Below are 19,908 nucleotides of genomic sequence, written 5' to 3'. Positions count from 1 at the left end.
TTCTTGCTAAAACTCTTGGCTTAAGTATTTGTCACTTCCCTTACAGGTAGATATGTTTCTCTCCCTATGTACATTTCCCAACTCCTGTGTGGATTTGTTCCTCCACTCACACTATAAATTTGTTTGTGTTCTGCGTTCTATCTTTTCCAGTCATTTCTCACTCTACACAGTCTGCGTAAGCTCGTTCATAGTCTTGTCTTCAACTACCACTATATTTCGATGACTCCTAAATACATAGTATTAGCCAGACCCTCTGCAAAACTACTGAACTTTCAACTGCTTATTACACAGCTCCACCCAGATGACTTCTAAGTCAGCATGACCCCATAAACCTAAGGCCTTTTCCAGTATCTTGAAATGGCACCTCAGTCAGAATTTTTGGTATCATCCTTGGCTCACTTTCTCCTTCACCCCTTATCCAATAAATTGTCAAATTCTATCAACTCCACTTATTACATACATGATTCATTATACATGCTACTTCTGTTGCTACTTCCCTGACTTAGTTTGGTGCTTGTCTTTTTTTACTTGGATTCATGTTGCAGCCTCCTGACTGATTCTATTACCATCAATTTCACATGGTGTCCAAATGATCCTCTATTCTACCCCCAGAATCATTTTCCTAAAACAATTATAATCAATCATATTTTCCATTTCTTTTTCCAAATAGCATCCAAACTCCATAGCCTCAATATCCAAGGGCTTTCTGTGATCTGGCTCCTGAATTTGCAGTGTTCTCTCTCATCATTCCTCTTCACACGACTCCAAGATCTCATTCCCTAAATGCTGTTTGCTCAGATTCTAGCCTCCTTCTCTTGCCCATATTATTTTTCCTACCTGGCAGCCCATCTCTTTTCCCACATCTTCGTTTGACTGACCCGTAACTATCTTTCAGGATTCGCATTACTTGTCACTTGGTCTGGGAAGATTTCTCTGAGCCTTCCTAGACTGGGTGAGGAAACCCTGTACTCTCCCTTGTCTCTTTCATGCTTGTCAACCATAACACTATAACTCTGAGTTACAACTGTGTTCTACTTTTCTATCTGTCTCACAAGCCTATAGTGTTAAAGGCAGAAACAGCATCTTTCTAATGTTGATCCTAATTGCAAGTATAATGCTTCCTCCCAAAAAGTTGCTTAAAGAATATTTATAGAAATTTAAATTACGGAATTGATATGCAGATTGTTAGACATTAAGTTCTTATTCAGAATAAATCATCAAACATACATTGGTGATTATACTTATCATATTGAAGCTTCTTTGTGCTTCTCAACATTGATACTGGTGTATGAAAGTTGATGTTTTGTGTCAGAAGGTGCTGAGATATTTAATGCTCTGCCATTGTTGTAGATTATCTGTTTCAATTACCTGACATGTTTTACAGAACCAAACCTACATATTTTATCAAAACTCAGGGAGTAAGATTGGGAAACTTAGTAGGTCATACAAGCCATTTTTTTTTTTTTTTTTTTTTTTTTCTTGAGATAGGCTCTCACTCTGTCACCCAGGCTGGAGTGCAGTGGCACGATTATAGCTCACCACAGCTTAGAACTCCTGGGCTCAAGCCATCCTCCTGCTTCAGCCTCCCCAGTAACTTCAGCCTCCCCAGCACTACAGGTGTGCACCACCACACCTGAACAAGCTTTTTAAATTGGTTTGTAGAGACTGGGTCTTGGCTGGTCTCAAACTCCTGGCCTCAAGTGACTCTCCTGCCTCACCTCCCAAAGCACTGGGACTATGGGCATGAGCCACCACACCCAGCCCCAGGCCATCTCTTCACTATACACTTTCTGTTAATTTTTTAAGCTAAAATTGGACAGCTGTAACAGGGCTTTTGTCAGAAATTATCAGGTCAAGTCACTTAAAAGGAAAAGAGTGTTTTTTTTTTTCTTTTTAACATTTGTTAAACACAATTAGTGATAATCCATCACTTCTCTATGTGAAGGTTTTTCATTTTGGTCATCTCAAATGTACTAAGTTTACCTGATCATTGTCATCATTGGGAATTTGATCTCAGTGTTCCCATCTTTGTTTCAGCATAAAGTAATGAATGATATTACAGTTAATAAGGAAAAAAATAGCATTTCTGTACTAGGCATGTTCAAGTCAATTTAACATTGTACATTTATAACACATAAGCACTGTAAAAGGTGGAGAAAATAAAGGTTATTTTCTGAGTTCTATTCCATTCTGTCAAACAGAAATATAGTTTCTGCTATAAATATTGGTAATTTTATAAATTTAAAGTTATTGTAATAAGATTTGCCTTTAATGTTGTAATAAAATAAAAGCCTGAATTTCTAGTCCCAGAATGCAAAAACAAAGAAAAAAGCAAAAAGACAAAAACAAAAACTAAGAGTAGGATAAAGTGAATGTAAACATGTAAAAATGTAGACAGGATCTGTTTTTGGATAAAGAACAATTTAATTGTTATATAATTTTGTAAAATGTTTAAATGTTTAAAACTACTCAAAGGTTAACATCAAACAAATGCCTGAAGTGAAAAATTACAGCATAGTTAAGTCAAATATTTAAATATTATAAAATACTTTTTTTAGAAAGTTATAAAGTTCACCAAGAAAGATATAGAGAATAATAAACGTATTTGTGGAGATTATTGTGAACACTTGGTTAATGTTTTAATACATCTGATTAATGAAAACTAACTTTCTATGAGCCTTTTGTTTTTTTGTTGTTTTTTTTTGAGATGGAGTCTCATTCTGTCGCCAGGCTGGAGTGCAGTGGCATAATCTCGGCTCACTGCAACCTCAGCCTCCCAGGTTGAAACCATTCTCCTGCCTCAGCCTCCCAAGTAGCTGAGACTACAGGCATACACCACCACGCCTAGCTAATTTTTGTATTTTTAGTAGAGCAGGGTTTTACCATGTTGGCCAGGATGGTCTCGATCTCTTGACCTCATTCATGATCCACCCACCTCGGCCTCCCAAAGTGCTGGGATTACAGGCGTGAGCCACTGCGCCCAGCCCATTTTTTGTATTATATGATATATATAATTTGTTATATATAACAACATACATAAAATATATATTCTGGAAAATATGTATTCCAGAACAAACACATAATTTATCTTTAAAATTTTTTCACCATTATTAATATTTATACTTCAGTTCTATCTTATAGGTCCTATAATATATCAAATGCCTCCTAACATTTATTTTTTTATGCCATTGTGTTTTAGTATTAGAGACTTCCCATTAGACTGACTGGTGGATTTCATACTAGTATTACTCCAATGAGCAATTCTGTTGCATTGATAGACTAATGAATATCTCCATAGTGTTTTACAATGTGCATAATTATCCCATTTGTCTCATAGCAACTCACTGAGTTAGTTATCATTGTCAATTGTGATTTTTACTTACGAAGAAATTTAGATTCAATGATAATAAGTGATGTTTCCAAAGTGGCTGTTAGTAAATGGTAGAGCCAGGACTGGAACTTGGGTCTTCCATCCTGAATTCCTTCCAACTTGTTGAGACAGATCAGCAATAGGGAGGTTTATATGTGCCTCACTTTAGAAAGGCTTCCTTTTCAAAAATTAAGATGATTCATTGATCTCTTGTCAAATGATTCTAAATGTTATCACAAAATTACCCATTTTTGTAGTCTCTTAAATATTTGACTTACAAGCAGCACTTATGTATTAGATTTATTGTGTTGAGCTTTATAATTTTCTTAAAAAGTTATTATGTAGACCTATACTTGAAGACACATTCAAGTCATATGCAAATAAAAAAATGATAAAACTTGCATGCCAAAAATTTTTTTGGCTGGTTATTTAGAGAGTCTTCCTGCACCTGAGTAAACCAGGATTCTTGGATGCCAGCAATAAAAATCAACTATGTTAAGTATAAAACACACAAGCAACAACAAAAAACCCTGACTTTTAAAAGAAAAAGAAAAAAAATAATTTACTGAGAGGACACCAGGGGTTCACTGAATAGAAGCTAGAGGACAAGCTTAGAATATGGGCAGAAGCCAAGGCACATCTGAAGGGCTAAAAAGCAAGCATCACAAATCCTCCCATTGGTTCTCATTGTCTGGACACCACCACCATCAAGAATAAATAGTCATATCTTTGTCTTTGCTTTAGTATTTTCTGATTCAAATTCCTGTTAGTATATGTTCCATGGGCCAAACCTATGTACCAAGTCCAGAGAAGGAGAAGCTTTACCCAGCTTTCTCAGTGGGAAAGTAGGAAGGTAAGGCATTTGCTCTCACAAAACTACAACCAATGGGGAACTCTGTCCACACAGAGAAAGGAAGGAGGGGAGGAAGGAAGGATAGAAGGAAAGAAGGAAAGGAGGAAGGTATTAGGGAGCAGCGAGGGAGGAGGAGAGAAAAGAGGAAAGGAAGGAAGGGGGAGAGGGAAGAAAGAAAGGAGGGAGGGGGAGAGGGAAGAAAGAAAGGAGGGAGGGAGGGAGGGAGTGAGGGAAGAAAGGAGGGAGAAGGGGAGGGAGGAAAGGTGGGAAGGAGAAAAGATTAGACACTGAAGAGCATCCCTTCTCAGTAAAAGGTAAATGCTCACTATGGCATCTCTAATTATGAATATGCATTTGAGTTTTTGGTCTTTTTGAGGCTAAGGAGTTCTAAGAAGAGAATAGCAATTTTTCTACTATTCACGTGAAGATGGAATGATCTGAAGTGTATGAAGAGAAGAGCCTTCTTTTTTGCTACCTACCTTGACATAATTAACATTGTCAGGAAATAACTTTCCTTTGCTCTTGATAGCTAATGAATTAAGTTTTGCTTTGGTTTTACTTTTGAAACAGTTTATTTATAAGGACATCAGTGGATTTTTAGAGAAAACAGATGTTTTAAAAATAGCTTTATAGAAAGTGGTTGATGTTCTCAGCAGAACATTGTCTCTATACTAGACATATACATATGTCTCTTTAATTTTAAAAATTCTCCATTTTCAATGTTTCAGTTATACTCAGATACAAATAACTTTCAAATTTATATTAATATTTTTAGCCCATATATCTCCCCATACTTCTAATTCATATGTGCAGCTGATATCAGGATGTTGACCCCTGAATCCTATCCAAAACTATTTTCTCCCTAGCAAGTTTCTTCTCCTTTATTTTATCTCAGCAATGCTGTTATCTTCTACCATTCAAGAAAAATAATGAAAGATGTATGTGATTCCTTCTTCTTCCCACCTACCCGCAATCAGTTGACAAATGTCCTTTATTTTTCCCTTTAAATATTTTTCTGATGCACTCTCTCCTCTTAATTCCAATGTGTTGATTTGACTTACTTCAGGCTTTTATCATCTCTCACCTCGGCTTTGATAGTATCTCCCAACTGTCCTCCCTAACTCCAGACTTATTCCCTTGAATCCACCTACCACATAGCTAAAAATGATCTATCTACAATGCAAGGCTATGTCACTCCCATTGCTCCTTAATAGACATGCAAGATCTTGGATGATCTGACCCAGCCTACGTCTCCAAACACATCTTTGCTTCTCCCACCTTTACGTTACTCATTGTTGAACTAGTGATCTTCCCTTGAGAATTGGGAAGACATGGAGAGACTTGTGATGATTAAGTCAAGATTCGTTTGCCCTTTCCCTGCCATCCTTCTGCCACCAACACCATGGAACAGCCTAAAAGAGGATGAAAGACCAGAGCATTCATACCACACCCCCCAATACACACACACACAGATTCTAAATCTCTTAAGCCACACAGAAGTTTAAAACAAGACTAGATTGTTTCAGAGAACGAAAGTGACCTGAAGACTGGAATCTACCCAACATAGTTAAGGGTTGTTAAAAGATAATTAAATATAACACAACTGAAAGCAGTGGTTTTACAAAGTAAGACCAGTTTATGTTTAAATCCCAAAGAACTGAGATTTAACAAACTGATGATATTCCATTCAGGCATTACCTCTCTTTTTTTTCTAGAAAGTTTTTCCTGACCTCCCTCCCGATTGACTGATGCACTCCCTTTTAACCTTCTCTACCCCAGCACTCATGTGCTTGTTTCTCCTGTTGAGCTGTGAGCTGCTTTTGAGGCTAGGATTGAGTCTTACTCATCTTCATTTTTATACAGTGCCTGGCACACGAATGGTTCTCGTTAAATGGGTGTTGCATGAATGAGTGATGGATGATGGATTCACTTAGCAAAATCCCAGAAATGCTAAATCACAGTGACTAATTTCAAGTGACTTCCAAAGTTGCTGATATTTTAGGCTGTATTATTTATTAATGTTTTCTGATTTTCAGTGTAAAATATTTTGAGAAAGAAAACATTATATTACCCTACGTATACCTATTTTCAGATTTATATGTATTTTCAACATTTTTGACATAATTCAGTCATTTTTATGGTCACTGTATTTTTAAATTCATTTTATAGGTTTTCGAAACTTACATATTGATGACCAGATAACTCTCATTCAGTATTCTTGGATGAGCTTAATGGTGTTTGGTCTAGGATGGAGATCCTACAAACACGTCAGTGGGCAGATGCTGTATTTTGCACCTGATCTAATACTAAATGAGTAAGTAGTAACTTTGGTTGTTTTTGTTATTATAAGTGTACATGTAGGATAATTTTGAAAGTTATATTTCAATAGATGATCACATATTTAGTGTTCTTGATATGATATTAATGTCATTTTATGGTAATTTGATATTTGGAGCTTTTTCCTCGTTTCAAAATATATTATAGTTGTATCAAATCCAATTTTCTTACACATCAAGAATGTATCAAGAAATATATTTAAAGATAAACTTAAATGTTTCATTTATCAATTTAAAATTTCATAGCTTGGTACTAATGACAATAATAAAAATGAGAAATATTTTTGTTACTGACTTACATTCAAAAACTAAAAACATCTTTCTTCATACATGACAAATTAGGCTGGTAATTTATTTAAAAAATTGAAAGATAGATATTTCAATTTGCTTTATATTTAAATAATTTTAATTAATTTCTACATATAACCTTTAACTGAATAAGAATCTTTTCATGGTAATATATTGTTCTAATGGTGAATGCTGACTTAGAAGTATATAACTCAACTTGTATAAGTCTTCACAGTTTTTAGATAATTTTCATGTTTCATTACATTTTATCCAGCAATTCCTTGAGATAAGTAAGGAATCAGCATTCTTCATTGTACAGTTTAGAAAACTGAGTCTCAGGAGAATTATATAATCTGCCAAATAATTTGAATGACAGTGAGATTCCTTATCTCTTTTGAGTCAAAATCTAGTTTTCTTTTCATTATTCTTCTTAGCTTCATTTGACTAATGTGGACATTATAAAACAACACAAGGTTGGGAAAATGCCTTAATTAAATTTTCTCAGCCTTTAGCACTTGTGTTTAACTTTGTCGATTAATTAATGCTTGCCAGTGTCCTCTTTTACTCTTTTCTGTATCATTGTATATTTCCCTAGAAAAGTTCTAAATATGGTAAGCTCTGTGAACTGACTTCTCCTATTTAATTGCACACAAAATTATGTAATTTTTCATAGAAAATAAATTGTAAGTAAATAAAACATTTCTGAGCGTTTTTCAGCTCCACATTCTCAACTCCTACACCCCTGCTGTTTTCTTGGTTTAGGTATTTAAAGTGTGATAATAAAAGTGAGAAACAATGTTAATCTTAGTCACTGTGTATTTAATATAATTTTCTAGTTTTAAGATTTCTTAACCTCAAAAATGCAGTATTGTGAAAAGTTTAGAAGATGTTTAAAATTCCAAATATTGGGTTTGTTTATTAAAAGCAATAGTCATATTCGATAATATATAAGGTAATTACCAAAATCATATTCCCTGATAAATTACCTAAACTGGCTGAGACACTATTTTTTTTTCCTGTTGCTTTTTCTTTTGTGTATTGTATGTGATGCAAGACAGCGGATGAAAGAATCATCATTCTATTCATTATGCCTTACCATGTGGCAGATCCCACAGGAGTTTGTCAAGCTTCAAGTTAGCCAAGAAGAATTCCTCTGTATGAAAGTATTGTTACTTCTTAATACAAGTGAGTTCAAGTAACTTAATGCAAGATATCTAGTTTCTTAAGACATTAGAAAAGTTTCAAACAATATGATTATATAGTTATATATAAGGTAGACATCTTGGATTATAACTATAAAGAAGAAATACCCAATATATTGTTATAGACATTAATAAAATCACTCGATTTTTTCATCTTTTACCTACCATATAATACTAAAATAGCCTCATCAATTTCTTTTTATTTTAGATAAAATGATTTAATTACTCTTTCATATTCACCTAATTCAGTAATATAAACTACAGTCATGTGCCACATAATAACATTTTGGTCAACAACAGACCACATATACAATGTTTCCCTAAGATTATAATGGAGCTGAAAAATTATCATTGCCTAGTCCTGTTACAGCCACCATAACATCATAGCACAATGCAGTAATCACATGTTTGTGGTGATACTGATGTAAACAAACCTACAGTGCTGCCAGTCATACAAAGTATAGCACATACAATTATGTACAGTACATAGTACTTGATAATGATAATAAACAACTCTTACTGGTTTATGTATTTACTATTCTTTTCTATTTAGAGTCACTACTTCTACTTTTTTTTAAGTTAACTGCAAAACAGCCTCAGGCAGGTCTGTCAGAAGGGATTCCAGAAAAGGACATACGTCACCCTAGGAGATGACAGCTCCATGTGTGTTACTGCCCCTGAAGACCTTCCAGTGAGATAAGATGTGGGGGTGGATGACAGTGATATTGATGATTCTGACTCTGTGTAGGCCTAGGCTAATGTGTATTTTGGGTATTAGTTTTTAACAAAAAAGTTTAAGCAAAAAAGAAAATATTTAAAAATAGATAAAGCTTATAGAATAAAGACACAGAGAAAGAAAGCTAGGCACGGTGGCATGTGCCTGTAGTCCCCACTACTTGGGAGGCTGAGGTAAGAGGATCACTTGAGCCCAGCAGTTTAAGTCCAGCCTAAGCAACATGTGAGAACTTGTCTCTAAAAAAAGAAAGAAAGAAAGAGAACTGTACCATGTATTTTTGTTTTTAACTAAATGTTATTACAAAAGAGTCAAAAAGTTAAAAAACTAGGGTTTATAAAGTAAAAAAAGTTACAGTAAAGCTAATTTATTATAAAAGAAATAAAAATATTTTTATAAATGTAGTATAGCCTAAGTGTACGATGTTTATAAAGGCTATTGTAGTGTATAGTAATGTCCTAGGCCTTCACATTCTCTCAGCACTCACTCACTGACTCACGCAGAGCAATTTCCAGTCCTGCAAGCTCTATTCATGTTAAGTCCCCTATGCAAGTGTTCCATTTGTATCTTTTATATTAGATTTTTACTATGCCTCTTCTGTGTTTAGATACACAAACACTTACCATTGTGTTACAGCTGCCTGAAGTATTCAATAGTCACATGCTGTACAGGTTCATAGCCTAGGTATAAGGCCTAGGTGTATAGTAGTCTATACCATCTAGGTTTGTGTGAGTACACTCTGTGACAACCACACAGTGATGAAATCGCATAAGGACACATTTCTCAGAATATATCCCCATCATTAAGTGATACACGACTGCAATTAATATTGGGTAAGCACAAACCATACTCTCCTCTACCACCACTCTCACCCCATCCCCAAAGTATTTACTATATAAAATATATAATTTTGTTTAGAATTATTTTTATCAAGATAAATTGTTAAAACATGTAACTATAAAGATTAGCATCTTAATAGTGGTTTCTTTATCACAGACACAGTCCAGTGAGTTAGCAAGAAACACCCAGGCTCCTTCTAGCCAGTGGCTCCACCCTTTCCTAGTGGCTTGCAAACCTCTGTTGGACATGACTAGAAATGAGCACTGAGTGAGAGGGATTTTGAAGGCTAGATCTGAAACTATCATACATCACTTTCACCCACATTCCAAGGCACTTAAGCTGCAGGAAAGGCTGGGAAATACAGCCTAGCTATAGGCCCAGAAGAAAGAGGAAATTATGTTTTATAAAGCATTGCATTGATCACCAGAAGGACAGGCAAATATCCGTTCCACTTTTTCTTATATCCAAGGAACATACTTACCTCTGCCTCAGTGGATCCCCAAGGGTCTGGGTGGGAAAAGTTTAAAAAAAAAAAAAGAAAAAGCTGCTGCTTTGACCCTTGCGTAGGCAGGATCAGCCCTCAAATGTACAAACCGATGCTTCCTTGATTCATTGTGATTTGTATGAGAACCACAGGGAGCTAAGACCTCAGGCCGAGGGTGAGCCTAAGGTCTTTCTCGGCAACATCTTTACAGGGACTTCTTTCTAAGGGCCCAAATCTCAAATGGCTAGGGGGTGCAGATCAGGAGGGAAGGGCAGGAGAGCTAAACCCTGAAATGGAAGGCTTCCTCATGGAATCTATGCAAAGACAGGGATCAATACATAACCCTCTTGGGAACCCTATTTGGACAGGAATTTCAAGCCTAATTTGGTGACAGAGCATCAATTGAACAAAGGATATTCACGTGGAACCAGCCCAGAGAGTCAACTGGAATACATTTAATAATACAGTAATTAGCTCCTGCCCTTCTTTGCATGAAGGAATGAATCCTATAGCACTTATGTCACAGATAGTCCTAGATCTTCCAAATTGGCTTATATCCTTAGCATAATTCTCTATTTATGGATAGGCAACATTATGCTGGGGAATTAAACAACAATGGAATTAATCAACAGGAAGGCTCTGCTCATTGTTGTCACTTAGAAACTTAGGCGATCACTAGAGCAGTGGTAAGAAAAGGAAGTGAGATTCATACAACTTCCACTCACATACCACAGAGAGTAAGATTTTTAGCCACTTGCCACTTCACAAAAAGGAAGAAAAAGAAACTATTTAATGAATAGTACTTACGCTTTCCAAAATTCTAATCAAGATTCTAATGAGATTTGGGGAGAAGAGGGTGAACTTGACAAACCTATTGAAAATCCATCTTTAAAACTAGAAGAATAAATAGATAAGCATTACAAAAATATGCAGGGAGTTAGAAAGCTGCTATAATTAATACAGCATGGGAGAAGAGATATACTGAACTTTTGGGCAAATCAGACAAGTATATATTAGAACATAAATAGTATAGTGGAAACCACAAATCAATGAGTCTGAAACAAATAAATGTTAAGAAAAATAGTTTTATATTTGGAAAAAAACTGTTTGGATATGTAGCTCAAATTATATCCTTGAATAACAGATAATTGAGTTAAATGTGAACACTCAAATAATTAAAAAACAAACTAGAAGAAATAGAAATCATCTTCAATCTCAAACACCTTTATAAAATAAATGCAAGGAGAAGATTGGCAAAGTAAAACTTTGATGATTTGGTAGTTATGAACTTAAACCTCTCATTTGATTAAAAATGAAAATATAAACCTCCAGGAATAGACAGTAGGTTGAACAAACATTTTTACATTGTTCTCTCCAAAATTACACTAAAGGCCAGATGTAGTAGGTCACATTTCTAATCACACTTTGGGAGGCCAAGCCGGGCGGATGGCTTGAGCCCAGGAGTTTGAGACCAGCCTAGGCAACTTGCAAAACCCTCTCTCTAAAAAACAAATACAAAAAATTAGCCAGGCATAGTGGCAAGTGCCTGTAGTCCCAGGTAGCTGGGAGGATCCTGGGAGAATCACCTCAACCCAGGAAGCTGAGGCTGCAGTGAGCAATGATTGTGCCACTGTACTCCTGCCTGGGTGATTGAGTGAGGCCCTGTCTCAAAAAAAAAAAAAAAATACACTAAAATCTTAGTAAAGGGATTTACTATGAAAAAATTAAGAAAAAATAATTTTACATTCATGTTTACAGCTGAGGGAAATATAGGGATTGGTTGGTAACCTTAAAGAGAGTTGTGAAGGTTTGAAATGACTGCTATTTGAAGTAGCTCCAGAAAATTAGTACAGCCTCTATGGAAAACCATATGGAGATTTCGCAAAAAACTATAAATATAACTACCATTCTATCTAGCAATCCCACCACTGGATATCTACCCAAAGGAAAAGAAATCATTATATCAAAAAGACACCTGCACTCTTGTTTATTACGGCACTATTCACGATAGCAAAGATAGGGAATCAATCCAAGTGTGTATCAACAGATAATATGATAAAGAAAATGTGATGTATTCACACACACACACACACAATGGAATAGTATTCAGCCATCAAAAAGAATGAAAGTGTGTCTTTTGCAGCAACATGGATGGAACAGGAAGTCATTATCTTAAGTGAAACAATTCAGAGACAAAGTCAGATACTACATGTTTTCCCTTATAAATGGGAGCTAAATAATGCATGTACATGGGCATAGAGTGTAGAATAATTGACAGTGGTGCCTTAGAAGGCTGGAAAGGTAGGAGGGGGGTGAGACATTACCTAATGGATACAATGTGCATTATTGGGTGATGGTTATACCAAAAGCACAGATTTCACCACTGTGCAATATATCCATGTAACAAAACTGCACAGATATTCCTTAAATTTATACAAATTAAAAAAAAAAAAGAGGTTCTAGATATACATATAGATGTACCTACTGGAGTTAAGTTTTCAATTGACAAAAATTTGCATAGATATACTGAATTGCCAAAATTACTCTTCAGAGTCTCCTTTATATATAAGATCTTGAAAACTCAAAACCAAAGAATTAACTTATTTGTTTTTCATAAGTTTGTATATCTGGCCTTCTTTTCTAAGGGAAATGGAAACCAAGTTTCAATCTGGCTGCAGGGGATAAATATAGGCTTAAGAAATAGTAATTTTTCTCCCTGTTCCCTGAGATACAACAATATTGGAATTAGGCCAAGGCTGGGCATGGTGGCTCACGCCCGTAATCCCAGCACTTTGGGAAGCTGAGGTGGGCGAATCACTTGAGGTGAAGAGTTCAAGACCAGCCTCGCCAACATAGTGAAACCCCGTCTCTACCAAAAAGACAAAAATTAGTCGGACATGATGGCACACACTTGTAATCCCAGCTACTCAGGAGGCTGAGGCGGGAGAATTGCTTGAACCTGGGAGGCGGAGGTTGCAGTGACCTGAGATTGTGCCACTGAACTCCAGCCTGGGCGATAGAGCAAGAACCTGTCTCAAAAAAAAAAAAAAAAAAAAGCAATTAGGCCAACTAACAATCTTAGAATGGCCTCTCAGTGTTCCAGTAAAAGAAAGAGTTGCAAGTCTGAGGTAGAAATGATTAAGCTTAATTAGGAAGGCATGTCAAAAGTTGATATAGGTTGAAAACTAGGTCTCCTGAGCCAAGCAACTGCCAAGTTTCAAATACAAAGGAAGAGTTCTTGAAGGACTTTAAAAGTGCTATTCCGGTGAACACATGAATGATAAGCAAAACAGCCTTATTGCTGATATGGAGAAAGTTTTAGTGGTCTGAATGGAAGATCAAACCAGCCACAGTATTCCCTTAAATCTAAGCTTCATCCAGAGGAAGGTCCTGATTCTCCTCAATACTAGGAAGGCTAAGAGGTGTAAGGAAGGAGCAGAAAAAAGTTTGAAGCTAGCAGAAGTTGGTTCATGAGATTTAAGAAGCCATTTCCATAACATAAAGTATAAGATGAAGCAGCAAGTGCTGATGTAGAAGCTGCAGCAAGTTATCCAGAAAATCTAGGTAAGATTTTCACTACTTATGAAAGTAGCTGTGCTAAAAAACAGGTTTTCAGGGTAGATAAAACATCTTTCCTTTGGAAGAAGATGTCATCTAGGACTTTCATAGCTACAGAGAAGAAGTCAATGTCTGTCTTCAAAGCTTCAAAGGACAGGTTGACTCTCTTGTTAGGGGCTAATGAAGCTGGTGACTTGAAGCTGAAGCTGGTGACTTGAAGCTGAAGCTAATGCTCATTTATCATTCTGAAGATCCTAAGGCCTTTAAGAATTATGCTCAGTCTATTCTGCCTGTGCTTTATGAATGGAACAACAAAGCCTGGATGATAGCACATCTGTTTACGGCATGGTTTACTGAATATTTTGACCCACTATTGAGACTTATTGCTAAGAATACTACTTTCAAATATTATTGCTCATTGACAATGCACCTAGTCAGCCAAGAGCTCTTATGGAGATATACAAGGAGATTAATGTTTTCATTTCTGCTAACACAACATTCATTCTGTAGTTTGTAGATCAAAGAGTAATTTTCCACTTTCATGTCTTATTATTTAAGAAATATATTTTGTAAAGCTGTAGCTGCCATAGATAGTGTTTCCTCTGATGGATCTGGGTACATTGAAAACCTTCTAGAAAGGATTCACCATTCTAGATGCCATTAAGAACATTCATGATTCATGGGAGAAGGTGAAAATAGCAAAATTAACAAGAGTTTGGAAGAAGTTTATTTCATCCCTCTTGGATGACTTTGAGGGAGTTCAAAACTTCAGAGGAGGAAATAACTACCGATGTGTGAAAAGAGCAAGAGAACTAAAATTAGAAGTAGAGCCTGAAGACATGACTGAATTGAAGCAGTATCATGATAAAACTTGAAAGATGAGGAGTTGTTTCTTATGGATGAGCAAAGAAAGTGGTTTCTTGAGTTGGAATCTACTTCTAATGAAGATACTATGAAGATTATTGAAATGACAACAAATGATTTCGAAGATTACATAAACTTAGTTGATAATGCAGCAGCAGGACTTAAGAGGATTGACTCCAATTATGAAAGATGTTCTACTGTGGGTAAAATGCCATCAAACTGCTAGCATCGCATGCTACAGAAAAATTATTCACAAAAGAGTCAACTGATGCAGCAAACTTCATTGTTGCCTTATCTTGAGAAACTGTCATAGCCACCCCAACCTTCAGCAACCACTACCCTGGCCAATCAGCAGCCATCAACATTTAGACAAGACCCTCCACCAGCAAAAAGATTTTGACTCATGGAAGACTCAGATGATTGTTACCATTTTCTAGCAATAAAGTATTTTTTAGTTAAGGTATGTTCACTTTTTAAATAACACTGTTGCACACTGAATACATTCTAGTGTAGTGTAAATATAACTTCTACGTGGACTGGGAAACCAAAAAATGCATGTGATTCACTTTGTTGCAATATTTCCTTTATTGCAGTGGTCTGGAACCAAACCGGCTATATCTCCAAGATATGCCTGTGTAACAAAGTGGCTGGATATAAGATAAATATTTAAATATTAATACCTTTCTCCCATATCAGCAGGAAGGCATTAGAAAACTTAATGAAGCAATTTTTAAAAAATTACAACAGAAAAATAAATCATCTAAGAATAATCTTAATGACGAATACTTGAGATTTATATAAAGAAGACAAAAGTTTACTAAGAGATCCAAGTATTCATTAAAAAGAAGGGAAAAATAGATCCAGATTACATTCAACTGTAAACTAAGTCAAACCATGTATTTAAGAAGCATGTAGAATAAGGCCAGGTGCTCTTTTGAGCAAATGCTAAGTTAATTGCACAATCCATTGATACAGGTCTAAAACAGGTCAGCTGAAGTGTTCTTTAATATATCTATTACTTCTTATATTCTTCCAGTGAACTAGAAGTGTGTATGTCCTGATGCTATCAATAACACTATCTCTTTCCTATATAAGATTTTTTTTCCTAGAGTCATGTATCAGAAGAAATCATTATATAGCTCAGAAATATATGTTATAAATTGTTAATGTCATCTTTTTATACACAACTGCCACTTTTAATTGTCTTCTTACAGTTCCTTTAGAAGGGCTACGAAGTCAAACCCAGTTTGAGGAGATGAGGGCAAGCTACATTAGAGAGCTCATCAAGGCAATTGGTTTGAGGCAAAAAGGAGTTGTGTCGAGCTCACAGCGTTTCTATCAACTTACAAAACTTCTTGATAACTTGCATGATGTAAGTATTTGGTTGATTCCAGAATATCAACGATTATTCTCTGAATTTCTGTAACATTTTAAATGTTACATGTAAATTTTACTTTATATGATTTTCTCAGATTAATACTTGTATTTTAAAAGTGTTTGGATCACGCTGCTCAGACTTTATATTGTGTTTTTTTCTTTCATTTTCAATGTAGACCACCCAAATATTCTTTTACAAGTATTTGTATAATGTGAGGGTAATTTAATAGCTGATAGAAATTATGGTACATTTCCTGAATATGTTCTAAAATATTTGTGCCTAAAATTATAAAAGATTTTATATATACAGTAAAAACAAAGGTATGTATGTGGAAAATAAGACTCATGCCATTTTCAATGGAATTATAAATAACATTGCTGATGGATGGGCAATCAGGCAATATATAGCAAAAGTTAAAATTTGCATGCTTTTCAAGTTTCTATTTTTTAGGATTTATCTTAAAGAAATAATTAGACAAATGTAATATACATGCAAGGATGTTCACCATAGCAGAGGGGAAAAAAAGAAAAACAAACAAGAAATGCCCAACACCAGAGGTGGATTACTAAGACAAGATATCTGTGGTTTGTCAAGATATATGAAATACAAGCTTTTATTGCTACTATGTTCAGATCACATTAAAATGACAGTGAAGGCATAAAAAAGCTATCCACTCACCAGGTCAACTTTTGAGGTCTTACTCCTGAATATGAACAGACAGCCAAGATTATGAGCTATTTGAGTAAAGCCTCTAAAATGAAAGGCAGAAAGCAAAATAAAAAGAAACTTGAAGGAAAAAAACACCAGTGCAGAGAACAGAAGAAAACTTCTAACATCCTTAGAGAAATAAGAATGATATGGTATCCATGACATGAGAACAGAAAACATTTTTAAAACGGACATTTAGCAAGAAAATACTTTTGGATAATTAAATGAAGAAAGGCAGAAATTAAAAATTCAATGAAAGGGCTGAAATGGAAAGGAAAATCTGAGGAAAAATAAAAGATCAAAATATGGAAAATTAGAAAGAAGGGTTACAGTAAATTTAGTATTCAGGGGATTCTAGCCTCCAATAGGAATGTCCAGAAGAAAAAATAGAGAAAATCAAGGAGAGAAATTTATGTAAGAAATCATAAAAGCTGCTGGAACTGAAACATACGAGTTTTCTAACAATAAGGGTCCAGTGTAGAGGCACTGCACAATTGAACTAAGGTACATTATTGTAAAATTGTACCAGGCCAGAAATGAAGAGAATATTTTAAAGTATACCAGTGATGAAAGAAACAGGTCACATAGAAGTTATCAGGATTCAGAATGATGTTGGACTTCTCTGCAGCAACACTGGAAGCAAGAAGACAGGGGAGCAGTGCCTTCAGAATTTGATGGAAAAGAAAATCTTCAAAGAATTTCATACTTAGCTAAACCATCAAACAAGTACAATGGCAGCATGAAAGTATTTTCAAACATGCAAGGTCTCCTAGAGTTTACCTCAGATACAACTTTCTCAAGAACTGCTACAGGATGTCTTACAACAAAACATGGGATTAAGCCAAAGATCCACCCCAACAGAGATGAAAAGTGATGTCCCAGCACAAAAGCTGTGCAGAGCAGTAGTTAGTCTAGATGGGAGCAGTAATACAAAGGGTTCTAGGATACCAGCTCCAGGAAAAATAAATGGAACTGAGAGATTACCAGTAAGTATGACTGTAATTGAGGTGATTTTTACAATTCTGTTGGAGAATTTGACTATGGCTTTCTGACAAATATAGATAAAACAAAGCAAACAAGAACACTAGGTGATTCACTTTTGCAAAATAAAAATGAGTCATAAGAATGGAGATGCAATCCAGCAGAAAACCATAAAAAATCTTTATAATATAAATGCTGGATATTGACTTTAGCTAAAAATTGAGCCAAAAGCTCTCTCTGGGGAGAAGAGAACATGTATGTAGTTGAGGAAGAGAGTGTCTAGTATAAGACAGCTTCATTTTCTTCATTTCCCATAGTAGAAACTAAAACTAACTTTAGTGGAAATATAGAAATATCAAAAGACACAGACTACAAAAAGTTGAAGGTAGTTGTGTCTAGGGGGCTGGAATAGGGTTGGGAAGAAGTCTATCAGGAAACTGCTAGGCTGTATTGATGCTGCTGCTGCTGTTTTTGTTTTTATAATCATGTGGTACTACTTGACTTTGAACATTGTACACATGAATTACTTCGATAAAAATTAAACGATGTTGGATTATTGGCATAGGAAGAATCAATATGTTGTTATATAAAACAGCTAGATTAGCAAATAGAATTTATGAAAAATGTGTAATATTGTGTGAATACTTGGGTATGTCTGTATGCAGGTATAAAAAGAAAAAAAACTTGAGTAATACACCAAAATGTTCACACAGCTTATCCTGTAGAATTATGAATAACTTTCATTTCTTTAAATAAATCTTTCCATAATATCAGAATGTTCTATCACGAGTATATAACATTTTACATATTATTCTCGAAAATGGTGGGAGTTATTTTCATTGTGGTAAGAAAAAAACACCTTGAGAAGTATTTATATTATAAATAGTTAGAAAAATTGCCGTGTTTGAATAGCATATGAATTTATTATTTTTATTACATGTTTTCTACTCATTTGTTAAACCAACAGCTTGTCAAACAACTTCATCTGTACTGCTTGAATACATTTATCCAGTCCCGGGCACTGAGTGTTGAATTTCCAGAAATGATGTCTGAAGTTATTGCTGCACAATTACCCAAGATATTGGCAGGGATGGTGAAACCCCTTCTCTTTCATAAAAAGTGAATGTCATCTTTTTCTTTTAAAGAATTAAATTTTGTGGTGTGTCTTTTTGTTTTGGTCAGGATTATGAGGTCTTGAGTTTTTATAATGTTCTTCTGAAAGCCTTACATTTATAACATATCATAGTGTGTAAATTTAAGAGAAAAATTGTGAGGTTCTAATTATTTTCCTTTATAAAGTATAATTAGAATGTTTGTTTTGTGTACCCATATTTTCTAGAAGAATTTACAAGATTGAAAAAGCACTAACATTGTTAAAGTAAACTATATCTTATCCATATTATTTCATACCATGTAGGTGAGGATTTTTAACTTTTGCATCTAACAAATCATTGACATAAGAGAAAAAAATCTTACATGTAATAACACAAAGCTATTATATAAGTTATTTCTAGGTAACTCCCTTTGTCTCAATTATATTTCCAAAAGTGAACCTTTAAAATGGTATGCAAAATTTTGTCTATATATATTTGTGTGAGGAGAAATTCATAACTTTCATCAGATTTTCAAAAGTATTTTTAATGCAAAAAATGTAGAAAGAGTTTAAAACCACTAAAATAGATTGATGTTCTTCAAACTAGGCAAAACAACTCATATGTTAAGACCATTTTCCAGACTGGAAACAAAAATCTCTTAGGAAGTTAATAAGTAGATTCCTATCATTATGCAAATAGTATTGTGGGTTTTGTAGGTTTTTAAAATAACCTTTTTTGGGGAGAGAATTGTCCTCTAATGAGGTATTGTGAGTGGACATAAGAAATCAGAAGATTATGGCCTAACTGTATCCTTACCACCTGTGGCATGTTGAAAGTTAGTCACCCTTACTGATTCTCAATTCTTTCACCTTTGAAAGTAGTAAAATATCTTTCCTGCCAATTGCTCCTTTGGGTCAGAGCTTATTAACATCTTTTCAAATCAAAGGAAAGAAGAAAGGGAGAGGAGGAGGAGGGAGGTATCAATTTACATACCTTTCTCTTCTTTATCCTCCACTATCATGAATTCATCATATGTTTCAGCCACGCAAGTCTTTTTACCGTCAAATTTCTGCCAGAATTTTCCCCCTTTGGCACGAATTCCATGCATGTTTCAACCAAGACTCAGCCAAATGTCATTTCTGTAAAATCTTCTCTGAGTCCTCCAAGCAGTAATTTGCCTTCTCCTAGAGTTTACCTGCCGTTCTGTGCCCATTTGAGT

At 35.0% G+C, this 19,908-nt stretch overlaps 1 protein-coding gene across 3 annotated transcripts in view; it reads left to right on the top strand.

Annotated features, from left to right (window-relative positions):
* PGR (progesterone receptor) overlaps positions 1-18,779 on the top strand; it is an 82,993-nt gene extending 64,214 nt beyond the window's left edge. For all 3 annotated transcript variants that reach the window (XM_055272876.1, XM_055272875.1, XM_063636452.1), the window contains 4 exons: positions 6,393-6,537; positions 7,902-8,032; positions 15,743-15,900; positions 18,563-18,779. In XM_055272876.1, coding sequence (XP_055128851.1) covers positions 6,393-6,537; positions 7,902-8,032; positions 15,743-15,900; positions 18,563-18,718 — 590 coding nt within the window. In that variant the 3' untranslated portion in view covers positions 18,719-18,779. The remainder of the gene's footprint in view (positions 1-6,392; positions 6,538-7,901; positions 8,033-15,742; positions 15,901-18,562) is intronic.
* The last annotated feature ends 1,129 nt before the right edge of the window (positions 18,780-19,908 follow it).

The sequence above is a fragment of the Symphalangus syndactylus genome, chromosome 3 (assembly GCF_028878055.3).
Source record: "Symphalangus syndactylus isolate Jambi chromosome 3, NHGRI_mSymSyn1-v2.1_pri, whole genome shotgun sequence".
NCBI lineage: Eukaryota > Metazoa > Chordata > Mammalia > Primates > Hylobatidae > Symphalangus > Symphalangus syndactylus.
Note: the sequence above shows the minus strand (reverse complement) of the source record. Positions and strands in the feature narration are given on the sequence as shown.